Source organism: Triturus cristatus, chromosome 5_1, assembly GCF_964204655.1.
Source record: "Triturus cristatus chromosome 5_1, aTriCri1.1, whole genome shotgun sequence".
Classification (NCBI taxonomy): Eukaryota; Metazoa; Chordata; class Amphibia; order Caudata; family Salamandridae; genus Triturus; species Triturus cristatus.
In genome coordinates, this window is record NC_140587.1 from 349,248,745 (window position 1) to 349,262,754 (window position 14,010).

The 14,010-nt window shown below is 39.7% G+C and overlaps 1 protein-coding gene across 1 annotated transcript in view; it reads left to right on the plus strand.

The window, feature by feature from the left end:
* Positions 1-14,010, plus strand: part of CSMD3 (CUB and Sushi multiple domains 3) — a 2,836,509-nt gene that overhangs the window by 1,989,772 nt on the left and 832,727 nt on the right. Inside the window, exons 29-30 of the mRNA XM_085605076.1 lie at positions 5,542-5,729; positions 7,186-7,380. Of these exons, the coding sequence (XP_085461202.1) occupies positions 5,542-5,729; positions 7,186-7,380 (383 nt within the window). The remainder of the gene's footprint in view (positions 1-5,541; positions 5,730-7,185; positions 7,381-14,010) is intronic.

The following is a 14,010-nucleotide window of genomic DNA, read 5'->3' on the forward strand; positions in this document are numbered from 1 at the left end:
AGGCATGTTGGTGAACATTGATGTGTGCATTACCTGACCTCTGCTCCATCGGTCAATTGCAAGCTCTTATTCAAGGAAAACTCTAGCACTGGACATCTCTGATTGGATAACTTATGATTGCCTTCCTTAAATGTTATATTGCTTTCCAGTCTGCACATTTTTTTAACGATAGACCATGTTCTGTTCTACGGTGCAGTGAAATGTTCTTTCTTAGGGGAACTATATATATATATATATATATCTCGCACATTTATTCTTTGCTGTAATGCATTTCGACAGTGACTACTGCCTTGGTCACACACTGGGCGCCATTACTCCACAAGTTTTGTTAAAAGCAACAGATCACATGGTTCCCTGCTCGAGTTGACATGGAAAACATACTGAACGACAAATATGTTAAAATAACAAGCGTTCTTCACAATTTATCACTTTCACTTTTGCTTATTTTGTCTCCCCTATTCTTTTTACACCAATTTATTTTAATTTCCTTGATTCATGTTGTGATTTTGAATAAATTGCCCAACTTGATTTTGTCCTCAACTCAAGGCACATTTGCATAAGTAAAATATTGACGCTGTTCAATATAAATGAATTAATTAGATGGCGAAAATTTATAACAATAAAGTGCAAGTACATTATTGCACAAGCCGATTTTGTCGTCAAATTAAAGGGCTTATGCATTGACTAAAATTCAACAGTCATATTGCACCAATTGATTTTATAGTCCAGTTGAAGTGTATCTGCATATATTGGATATTGGCAAAGTTCAACATACATGAATGCATTAAATGACAAACATTCATAGTAATAAAGTGCAAGTGCATTGTTACACAAATTGAATTTGTCGTAATAATAAAGTGCTTAAGCCTTGATAAAAGGTCACCAACATTCATTATACATTAATTCATAGGGTGTCGCAAATTCCATGTAAAAAAGTGCAAGTGCATGAATCTATAAGACCCAAGTTTGATTATAGTGCAAGCCTCTCAGCGACGGCATCCTTGACAGGCCCATCGCTTCTTTCTTCTGAACCATTGGTGCGCAACAACACTTTAATGCAGGACTTCCATTGCAAGGCCCTAATCGATAGCATCCAAGATGACAATGCAAGACCACACATCAAACCTTGCAATCCAAGAAACAGCAGATGCAAGATGCATCCTCAATGAGGGATCTTGCAATGCTCTGTAACCAGGATTTAAGGTACTCTTGTTAAGTGGGCCTAACTTGGTTCCTGTATACCCCTGCGCTCAATTGAGGTCAGTCTGAACTTGCGAGTTTGACCTGGTGTGGTGCGACCAGTTAACCACTGTTGCGGCTTTGTGCTTCAAGGCACCATTTGTACCTTAATCTTTAAAATGACATGTCACTGGTTCCACTGATTAGATTTTTGCAGTTTTTGTGTCACATAATGTATTACATTTTACTCTGTTTTTCTAAACTCTTGTGGGATTTTTCTTGTGTTATGTTTCACTTTATTACTGTTTGACTTACTGAAGAAATACTTTACACATTGGCTTCAAGTTAAGCCTGACTGTTCTGTGCCAAGCTACCAGAGGGTTGAGAACATGCTAATTTGGGGTTTGATTGTGACTTTACCCGGACAAGGATTGAGGGTGCTGCTTGATTAGGGTTTCACCCCTCAACCAGTAACCCCACGTCTTACAGTAGTTTAACAGATTGACTGCACTGACATGTAGACTGGTGGTCACTGATTCTAATCCCAGTCGAAAAACACATTGAGTAAATTCTCCTGCTGCCAAGATCCTGGTTCCAATAAGAAAAGCTAGGATACAAATGCACCTCCTACATAAGTTTGTGTGTGACTGCTGGACCTGGCCCTTTTTGCAAGGTTATCCCCAAACCTTTAGCTTCCTACCTCCTATTTATTCTCACCTGTTTTTGTTGGCTTTAGGTCTTGGCACTTTACCACTGCTGATCATTGCTAAAGTGCATATGCTCTCTGTGTACTTTTTGATTATGTTTGGTTATCCATAATTGGCACATTTGATTTACTGGTAAGCCCCTACTTAAGTGCACTGTGTGTGCCCTGGACCTGTAAATCAAATGCTACTTGTGGGCCCGCAGCACTGATTGTGCCACCGAGACAAGTAGTCTTTCAAATTAGCCTTAGACCTACCACTGCAGTGTCTGCATGCGCAGTTTTAAACTGCCATGTTGACTTGGCAAGTGCACCCACTTGCCAGGCCCTAACCTTCCCTTTTCTTACATGTAAGTCACCCCTAAGGTAGGCCCACGGTACCCTCATTGGCAGCGTACAGTGTGTGTGAAGCGTATGACATGGTGTGTTTTACTTGTCTTGATGGTGAAATACTGCCAATTCCGTTTTTCACTATTACAAAGACTAGATCTCCCATAGGTTATCATCGGAGCTGCCTTGTAACATCTTAAAAGTGTAACTCTCAATTGGGAACAACCTGAGATTTTGATATTAGGTTCTCTGAACTCAGAATTTAAAAATGCATCTTTGAGTGAAGATGGTTTTTAAATTGTGTGTTTGAAATTGCCCCTTTTAGAAAGTGTGCATTTTCTTGCTTTACCGTTCTGTGTGCCCTCGCCTGCTTGTGTAATCAACATCTGGTTTTAGACTGACGGGTTGTTTGTGCATTCACTCCAGACACTCACACAAAGGGATCTCAGGTGTGCCCTGTATTTGCTGAGGAGTCATCCTGGGCTAGAGTGGTGGGAGGAGTTGTCACTGCTAACTGAATACGTTGTGGCTGCCTAGCACAACACTGTCTCCATCCTCTTGTAGTTCAGCTGGACCAGGGAGACATAACTGGTTTTACTGAGCAAGAGAAACGTTCTGACAGACTTCAAAGGGAAAAAGGGGCATAAGTATTAGACCTAAGACCCCAGAACTGTAGAATACTTCTGGACCAAGAGGAGCTTATGTCAAGGAGAGGAGCTGAAGAGCTGTGTGGAGGAGAACTGTCCCTTTACTGTCTGTTGCTTTGCTGAGTTGGCCTGCATTTGCTGCCTCTGCGTGGGAGAGGACAAAGGACTGGACTTTGTTGTGTATTCTGCTTGTGAAGTTTCTCCAAGGGCTTGTGTGTGCTTGCCTCCTCAGGGACACAAAAGACTTCCTGCAACTCTTGCCTGATGTTCCTTCCTCCAGCCAAAGGGCCTCAGAAGTGGGTTCTGCAGCTGATCTTTGTAACAACCAGCGCAAATCCTCATAAAGCTTCTCGGAACCAACGCTAGATCACATGAAACCTCACTGAGTTCCACCGCACAGCTGACAGCTCCTTGGAACTGACGCCAGACAACGCAAAGTCCAACAAAGCTCCCAGCACTGATACTGAACATGAAGCCTCGCAAAGCAATGTATCACCTCCAGTGCACAATTTGTCGCACCTGTGTATCAAATCTACGACAACGCTGGGCTTTTCAGTAGGAAACTGATGCATCACCGCCCCTTGCTGCAAGAAACTGACGCTTCACCTCTTCAGTAAGGAACTAACGCTTCACCTCCCCTGAAGCAAGGAACCGATGATCACCTTTGCTATGAGTAAGGAACCAATGCACCACCTTCCCTGCACCTGTTTTCATCCTGTAATTTTGATGCACCTTAGGTGCTTTGCTCAAAAAATGAGGCATCCATAGTTTCCTATAGACGGAACAGTCTTTACCTTTTAAAAGTCATATTTTGATATCTGTATGTTGGATTTTTGTTGTTTGGATCTTGTTTGGTTCAGATAACGATACTTTATTTTTCTAAACTGGTTGGTGTCCATTTGTGGTATTTTCTCTGTGTTACTGTGGATTGTATGCAATTGCTTTACACATTGCCTTTTACAGTTTAGCCTGACTGCTCTGTGCCAAGCCACCGGAGGGTGAGCACAGGCAAACTAAGATATGTGCTTTACTCACCCTGGCTAGAAGGAAGGGTCCTTACTTGTACAGAACAGGATATTTACCACTGCCAACTAGAGACCCTCATTTCTAAAAGTAAATTGATTATCACAGGTTTCAATCATTGGGATGTGGATCAGTGGATTAATGTGCCTTTGTTAGAAATGGGGGTCTTTAGTTGGCAATGGTTTGCACCATTGTCCAAGTAGGGAATGTTAGATCTGGGGGTCTCTAGTTGGCAGGGTAGGTACCACTGTCCAAGTAGGGACCCTTGCTTCTAGTCAGGGAAAGGGGGATACACTGTTAAGATAACCCCTGCTCACCCTCTAGGTAGCTTGGCCTGAGCAGTCTAGGTTATCAAAGGCAATGTGTAAAGTATTTGTGCCAACACTCACAGTAACACAGTGAAAACACCACAGATTTACTCCACACCAGTTTTAGAAAAATAATGTATCTTTACTAAAAACTTCACAAGAGCAAATACTACAGAAAAACCAACATACAATTAAAAAGGTTACTTTAAAGATAGTTCAAGAGTTTGTAGAAAGTACTCCAGGATGTAAAAATCAGTGTCCTGCACAATGTGACTCTCAATGCACAAAATGCGACACTCTCGTGCCCAACAGTACCTGTAGTTGCGCTAAGGTTCCCAAATTGTGCCTCTCCAGTCCTGGACCGTTGGCTGTAAGTATAACGTTACCAAACCAGCCTAGCTGTGTTCCCCATCAGAATTACCACAGCACAACGCAACCTGACGCAGCCTTCGCAGCTCCCCATCAGAACCGATGCTGTGTGACAGAACTCACATCACAGCCCTCGCTCATCAGAACTGCCGCAGTGCCATGTAACTCGATGCTGATCTCCCATCACAGTCTTCGCAGCTCCTCATTGGAACAGACAACATTTGATGCTGGACCTTCATTGCTCTGCGGAACCTCCGCTGTGCGACACAGTGCCCTGTATCAAGGATATAAAGTACAATTCTCAGCAGGCATAACTTGGTCCCAATATTCGGCCCAAGCTCAATTGCCTGAACTTGGGAGTTTGTCCTGGTCCAGCACGAGCAGATAACCACAGTTGGCACTTTGTGCTTTTAAGTACTACTTTTATCTAAATCTTCAAAATTGCATATCTCCGGTTCTACTGATTAGATTTTTGTCATTTTGGCATCAAATAATTTATTCGAATTTACTTTATTTTCCGAAATTGATGTTGGATTTTTCCTGCCTTGTGTTTCACTTGAAAACTGTTTGAATGCTGCATAAATCTTTTACACATTGCCTCTGAATTCAGCCCGACTGCTTTTGTGCCAAGCTACCAGAGGGTTAAGAACAGGGATTGTGACTGTTGTTTGAGAAGGGCTCACACCCCCCTCAGCCAACAACCCAGTGTCTCACAATTATCGATTCTGGCTTCATTGAGAGTTGTGTGAATGCTTAGTTGACTTTCAAGATGATATCAGACACAAACAGTACTGTATCTGACTTTGACTTTCTGCCCAAAGCCCTGTAGAGAGAAATATAATTAGATATCAGCATACTCCAATATTTTCCTCCTCTTTAATATGATCTCAGATGTGCATAGGTATGGGTGTGTGTGTTTGTATGTGTGTAAACCACAATCTAGTTATTAATAATGCAATGCTTTCTCATTCTTTCTTTACAGTTTTAGTATTGAACCAAACTATGACTTTCTCAACATCTATGATGGTTCAGACAGTAACAGTGTCCTGATTGGAAGTTTTCAAGATAGCAAATTACCAGAGAGGATAGAAAGCAGCTCTAATTCAATGCACCTCGCTTTTCGGAGTGATGGATCTGTGAGCTTCATTGGTTTTCACCTGGAATATAAAGGTAAATTCATAAATATATTTAATTGCAGATCCTCTCATCTTCTCATCCTCTCCTAATGTAATAGTTTATTATTCTAATGTGGGCATACAACTGCTGAATGCCCCTGTTTCTCAGTTCATTTGCATCTATGCATGAATTGTAAATAGGTGTGGCTTTTTACGTTCTACATGCACAATTAGCTATAACATTCCCTTGAATGGATGTCAAATCACACAATTTACAGTAGTCTTTGCAGTAAAAATATAAAAAATAAACCACATAGTTTTTTTGATCATATGCCATCGTTTTTTAACCTCACAGCCTAATTAAAGGTTGATCTTGTCAAACAGCGCCTAATACTGTCAGTCTGTGTGACCCGTGCTGCCCCGAAACAAAATCCGACGTGAGGTGCAGCCAATCTTCAATCACTAAAAGCATTGGAAAACCTTTGTCTAGTAAAGACACCGTTTCATAGAACAGGTATAAAGGACCAGATGTACGACAGTTTTTAGCGTGCTCAAACGGGTTTTAGACTCGTTTGCGCACGCTAAAAACCTTGGGCCCATGTACAAAACCTATTTTGTGACTCACTAATCAATTAGTGACTCACAAAATAGGTTTTGCGACTCGCTATTAGGAAGGGGCGTTCCCTTACTAATAGCGACTCATGAGGCATGAATGAATGTTTTGTGACTGCAATTGCGGTTGCAAAACACTTACAAATTACCACCTATTTCAGGTAGGTGGTAATGCAATCATAAATGAAAAGGGGTCCACAGGGGACCCCTTCCCTTTTGCAAATACAGGGGAAAATATTTTTTAAGGGAAGGCAGTAGTCCCAGGGACCACTGCCTGCCCTTACAAAATGAAACAAAAACGTTTCATTTTAATTTTTTTAAATGCATCCCATTTTCCTTTAAGAAAAATGGGCTGCATTTAAAAAAAAACAGAACTGCAGAAAAGAAAAGCAGTCCCAGACATGGTCGTCTGCTGAGCCAAGCAGGCCGACATCCCTGGAAGGGCCAGCCATTACCAATGGGGTCGCAAAACACGAGTGTCTCATTAATATCGCAATCAGTGTCTCTGACTCGCAATTGAGCACAAATTGTGAGTCGCAATTTACTATGGTCGTACATCTGGCCCTGAATCTTTATATCCACCAGTGTTGAATTCATGTGAAATGCAGAATCACTATGTTGTTTTTAACCAACATTTAAGCCCTCTTGCTATTGGTTGAATCAGTCTGAGAAGAGCTGTTTGCAACTAAATCCAAAAAGCATAGCATCCCCACACTACTTCCCCTTGATAGGACTTCATAAGCAGGGCTTCTCACTGAAAGCTTGGAAGATTGTTTTGTTGCATGAACATTCATGAACTGTGAAATTGTATGCCCTAAAAGCTTTTCGTTTTAACCGTAATAGACAGTGTATCATCTGGAATGCCTACGTATTAATCATACGTTAATGTTATTTTCCAGCCAAACTTCGCGAATCCTGCTTTGATCCGGGTAATATAATGAATGGGACCAGACTTGGTATGGATTACAAATTGGGATCAACAGTCACCTATTACTGCGATGCTGGCTACGTACTTCAGGGTTATTCTACACTCACGTGCATTATGGGAGATGATGGAAGACCTGGTTGGAACAGAGCCCTGCCCAGCTGTCATGGTAAGTGTTTGCATAAAGAGAAAAAATACTGCAACACTATAACTGTGCAACATCCCCATACAAGATTGTATCAAATCTATGCTACTGCTGACTGTCCCGAAGGAAATTGTTTAAGTACGGGCAATTCACAATGCTATTTTACATAACTATTATTGTAGTAGTTTACAAACCTATGATTAATTATTCAAGTTGTGAAAACAGAATACTGGTTAACAAATACAAACACAAGCATTTTATTTGCCTTGCTTTTGGTAGGGTGCTTACTTATAATCTCAAATTGGAATGGGCGAAAGACATGATCGTATTTTTCTGAGAACTTTGTTAGGAAATAACACCATTCTTTGTGGCATTCATCAGTTGTTGGCAAGCCATCTTTTTGTATGGACTTCCTTTATACTTCTTCTGCATAGCTGGGATCTTGACTCGTGAGCAAATTGGGGCCGTTAAACAGCTCCTAACTGTGTGTGCCCTTTCTTAAGTGGAAACACATTTTTACCATTACAATGGAATATTTAACCTGGTGGTGAGTCAGTTGTAACATGCATTAATTATGCTAGCTGGGAAAAGCTCAAATCGTAGATGTAGGAATTCAAAGGAAGCTAACTCTGCTTATGACTGCAGCATAAGCTGCACCACTAAAGGAATCAGCCATGCAGCAACATAGGCCGGACATGTTTGCCACATGTAAAGTTGAGGCTGCTTTTGCTCATTTTGCTCATTGAATGTCAGATTGTATTTTTGGATATGTCATCAATAAGTGTGTATTAATAAAGTTTGCACAGATGCTGATTGTTACATTGCTGGGAGTAAAAAGTTGCTATATGTGCCTAAAAGAGATAACATAGACTCAGAAGCCGTCTTCTGTGATATTTTTGTTTTATAGGTTATTATTGAAAAATTCTGTTCAGGAATGGCTAGGCCACCGTCGTGATGTGTAGGAAATAAAACAATATACATCACTGGTTGGGTTTTTATTGTTAAATTGCTAAAATGGCCTATGCGTTTTTTCATATTTCTAGCCAGTCTAAATTGATGGCTTAGTTCCTGCTCTCTAGTTAAGCTTCCTCACGATAAAAGGTAGTTGCTTCTTTTCAGACCTTGTCTCCTCCCTGGAGAAGTGATCAACTGACCCATTCTAAAACATTCTCGGAGCAAGTGCTTTACAATCACTGGAGAGCCCTCCCAGATTAATCCTGTTTTAGTAGATTCTGTGGCACTTCAGAGTGAGGGCCATCGCAGATGTAAAAGTGCTTCAGAGCACCCAGTGCACATGCAGGTGTGACCAGATGTGATCGGATGTTTCTTTGATTCTATGGCAGTCAGAAACATTGGTTTTGGGCAGAGTTGGGGGAGCAAGAAGGATAAATTCAGACAAGATTTAGTAATTTCTTTTCAGTGAACTGTAGCCCATGGCTTTAGGTTATTATTATTATTATTATTATAGAAGATCAAATTTAAGGGGCAGACATTCTTCCAGGGCACAGTAAAGGCTTGTGGGAATGAAATTTAGTTTAATGTACATAAGGTTTTTTTTTCAACCTACGATTAATTCACGGGTTGAAATCTGCTCTCTAAAGGGACAGAGATGTACAAGAGATTAGAGAAAGGAGATGACTTGCTGTTTCCCCTCTGCTTAGTAAAGAATTATGGAGCAGCCTCTCCAGGTTATGCTAACTGTTTGCTGAACTAGAAAGACAAAGGGCCTGATACAGAATAGGGGAGTCTTCCAGCTGTGGAAATTTTCTTTTATGACTAGGAGAATGTGAAAAATCTAAGAGACAGACACAGCTATGTTTGCCAGAAAGAAAACTAGTAGACTAGTGCAGCTGAACATTTAGATGTGAACCTTATTGGATGTGGTGAGGAGTCTTTATCCTATTTGAACTGAGATCAAGGTATGTAAGAAATGCTGACTGGAGTTTCGGGTAGGTCTGTAGCAACTGGAAAGAAGTTGATATAGAATATTAATAGCATTTGGGACATTTTCACCTCTGGAGGGTAGAGTGAAGGTGCAAAGCATTATCAGCAGAGATGTGGCCATAGTTGCTATATCTCACTGGATTGCACTGCTCTGAGTATTTTCCTATGATATTTTAGCCTCCAGCAACCCACATATGGTACTCACAAATCCCTGCCTGACAAAAGCTTTCATACTCGCACCACAGACGGATGTCCATCACCAGAGAAAAGTAAAATTCAAAAGAAAAGAAAATACTTGTGTAGGAATGTGTACCAAAGTGAAAAAGGTATGCAACCTAGGTGGACACATTGTCTTTGTTTGTCCTGTTCAGAGAGATACTGTAGGAAAATTATCCTTTTTGTCCTGATCACCCCCTTTTACTGACTGATACTGATGGTTACTGACTCTAAAAATGTCCCGGGCTCTGTTAACCAGGCCTAGGGCCATAAACAGACATAATATCGAATTCAAAATATCGACAGGACAGAATATCGAGTTTTTAATATAGAATGGACAGAATATCGAATTGCCAAAATATAGGGGTGAAGAATATCGAAAATCAGGTAAGAAATAAAATATCGATTTAAATAATATAGAAGTAAGTAATATCGACAGTCATAATATAGTTGTTAAAAATATCGAATTTTTGTATAGTGTTTTAAGTGTTAGTATATGTGTTAAAAGTATGTATAAATTTTGGAATGTATGTTTGAATATTTTTAAAGTAATGAATTTTATGTTATTTAATTTTTGTGTAATTTAATTCCGTAGCGGGTTGTGGGTTTATAGGGGATTAGGGTGGGAAGTAATTTAATTACAGTACATTAAATAATAATTTTTAGGAATTATTAATTATTTTTAATTTAATTTTGCGTTTTACTTCTGTAGCGGGTTGTGGGTTTATAGGGGAATAGGGTGGGAAGTAATTTAATTGTTATTAGGTAATTATTAATTGGTATTGAAAATTAATTGGTTGTTGATTAATTATTAATTGGTAAATAATTTGTATTAATTGGTAATTAATTAGTATAATTGTTTAATTGATAATTATGTTAATTGTATTAATTTATTATTTGTAGCGGGCTGTGGGTTTATAGGAGAATATGGTGGGAATTAATTTAATTGTAAATAATTAATTATTGAAATAATTTTTGTATATTGCTAATAATTTATTCTTAATTAATTATTAAATGGTATTAATTTTATTTATTTATGTTTGGTATTGAAAATTAATTGGTTGTTAATTAATTATTAATAGGGTATTAATGAAAAAAATGGTATTTATAATAAATTAATTAATACATATTGTGTGATTGGTAATTAATTTTAATATTTTTATTTGGTATTAATAATTTATTTATTTTTAATAAAATATTACATTATTATTTTCCCTACTATTGCACTCACTGGAGTGGGAATAGTAATTTTTTCCCCTACGCTATCCATGGCTTTCCCTACTATTGCACTCACTGGAGTGGGAATAATAATTTTTACCCGTACGGTATCCAACGCTTACCCTAGAGTTGCACTCACTGGAGTGGGAATAGTAAATTTTACCCTCCCGCCATCCAACGCTTTCCCTACTGTTGCACTCTCTGGAGTGGGAATAGTAATTTTTACCCCTACGCTATCCAACGCTTTCCCTACTGTTTCACTCTTTGGAGTGGGAATAGTAATTTTTACCCCTACGCTATCCAACGCTTTCCCTACTGTTGCACTCTCTGGAGTGGGAATAGTAATTTTTACCCCTACGCTATCCAACGCTTACCCTACAGTTGCACTCACTGGAGTGGGAATAGTAATTTTTACCCCTACGCTATCCAACGCTTTCTCTACTGTTGCACTCTTTGGAGTGGGAATAGTAATTTTTACCCCTACGCTATCCAACGCTTTCCCTACTGTTGCACTCTCTGTAGTGGGAATAGTAATTTTTACCCCTACGCTATCCAACGCTTTCCCTACTGTTGCACTCTTTGGAGTGGGAATAGTAATTTTTACCCCTACGCCATCTGACGTTTTCCCTACTGTTGCACTCCCTGGAGTGGGAATAGTAAATTTTGCCCTCCCACTATCCAACGCTTTCCCTACTATTGCACTCTCTGAAGTGGGAATAGTAATTTTTACCCCTATGCTATCCAACGCTTTCCCTACTGTTGCACTCTCTGGAGTGGGAATAGTAATTTTTAGCCCTACTCTATCCAACGCTTTCCCTACTGTTGCACTCTCTGGAGTGGGAATACTAATTTTTACCCTCCCGCTATCCAACGCTTTCCCTACTGTTGAACTCTCTGGAGTGGGAATAGTAATTTTTACCCTCCCGCTATCCAACGTTTTCCCTACTATTGCACTTACTGGAGTGGTAATAGTCAATTTTACCCGCCCGCTATAATACGCAAAAAATATTGCATTTTTTAAATAAATATTACGTTAATATATATGTATTATTTTTTTTTTTTTACTTACATTAATTATTTATGAATTTTAAAGTCACTTAAGTATTTTTAAGTATGTTTCAGTTAATTATATGTTTTATTTCATTAATTTTACATTCATTTTAAGACATTTAAAAAAATTCGATATTGTGACTAACAATATTTTTTACAACGATATTTAGGATTCTATATTTTTGTACTTACCTGTTTGGAGATAGGGCTTAGATATTTTGGCATTCTATATTTTTCCTTCGATATTTTGGCAATTCGATATTCTTCTTCTCGATATTTCGTCAGTGATCCCTTAAAAAGTATATGATAATTGGTGTAATTATAATTGGCCAAGACAACCTACTTGTAAGTCCCTACTATATGGTAAGGCATGTAGGTTTATAGACTCCAGTGGACCTAATGCACTTAAGTGTGCACTGCTGTGGTGTCTGGTGTCATTCTAAATCCAGTCCTGCCATGCAGGCTTATTTTAAATTAAAACTGTGCCCAAGTTCGACTTTGGAATTAAAAGAACTTCAAAGTCCCAAACTCCCTTGTTATTACATATAAGTTACCCCTAAGGTCTGCCTTGGGTGCCCCAATGGTAGGGTGCCTTTTTATATAAAGAAGGGACATTATAAAATATGTTTTATATGCCCTGATGAGGGAAAAACAGACAAAGTAATTTTTCCCCATTGTAGTGCTGCAGCCTTCACAGGCTAACATGCAACAGCTTTATCAAACTTTAATAAAGTCTATCTTTAGATTGGAAGTAGCTAGCAGCATATTTTCAAAGTATCAAAATAATATTTACAATAAATCCAACAACTTGCCAAGGTTGGATGTATTAGAACTATTGAAGGGAAGTAGTTTTAGAACTTAATATCCTAAAGTTACCTAAAACAGCCCTGTATCAGCCTCTTCTGATTGGTCAGCCTCTGACAGCCTGAGCCAAGCTGCTCCAGGAGTAGGTGTGAAGAATCCTGGGGCTAAAACAATACAGCCATTTGGTGCTAGGAAATTTGCTTCCTGAAGATGCCAGGGACAGGTAGGGGACTGGGGAGATAAACTGAACTTCAAAGGTGGAAGATAAGACGTCATAAGGTCCAGGCTACCACCCACTTCCTTGGTCCCCAGCCAAATGAGAGCCTCCCAATTAGATTAGGGAAATGTGCCGCACTTTTCAGGAAGTTGTCATGGCAGATAGTGACACCTTGAATTCCATTTCGGAATAAATACAGGAGAGTTGCAGGAGCCTCTCAAATCCCTGCCTGAAACATCTGAAGAAGAAGGACTGCTCTCCTGGACCGCTGGACTTCACCACAGAGGACTGCACTCAAAATGACTTCACCTGCTGCACTCTAAAGGCTCCATACAAGAGAGACTGTGCCTGTCTTATAGGGTAAGGAGTGGACTCCCTGAGCAGTAACAGGTAGAACAGTGCTGGAAGAAGCCACCTGCAACATCAATTGAAAGGACAACTGAAGCTTCACCTGGATTTTCCTGGGCTGATCAGGTTCATTTGGGAGTTGGATTCCCAGACCCCAAGAGGCAAACCTGCTTCTGAACCGTTGCTGGTGCTGTTGGACCCTTTCCTACATCAAGGAACCTTTCAAAGAAGAACTTCTGAAGGTTTGGGAACTTTTTGCTACATTTTGTAGAAAAACTCCAGAAGAAGACCTGCATAGATGACGGGAATCAATCTGACGATGTCGCACTGCGACTCGGCCTGACTGCGCGGGTTTGCCCTGCTGAAAACTTCGGAGCTCCTCATTGTCGACAACGAAAACAAAGACCTCAAGCGCTCAGCAAGACATTGCGCTGGAGCAGGGCATCGTCGTCAACACGAAATCCGGATTCGAAGACCTGATCACTCGTCATTGAGAGAATAAGCTCCAAAAAAGTGGCTAAGTCAGAAGGTAAAAACTTGACTGGACCCAAGCGTCCATCGTATATGACCCATGCTCCATCGTGGTTGGCCTGAAACTTTGACTTTCTCCAGGTCCAGCGCAACCAGAAAGCTGTGGTTGGCGCTATACACCTTTTGGCACTACAAAGCACATTTTTTAAATGTAAACTAAAAATATATCTCTCCAGCTCCCTACATTGGATTATTGTCATTTTGTTGGCATTTTAAAGATACAAATGTTCTTTATTTTTTATAAATTGGTGTTGCATTTTTATTGTGTTGTGTCTTTTACTTATTTACCCTTTTGGTGAACTGTTTTTGGTAATATTAAATACTTT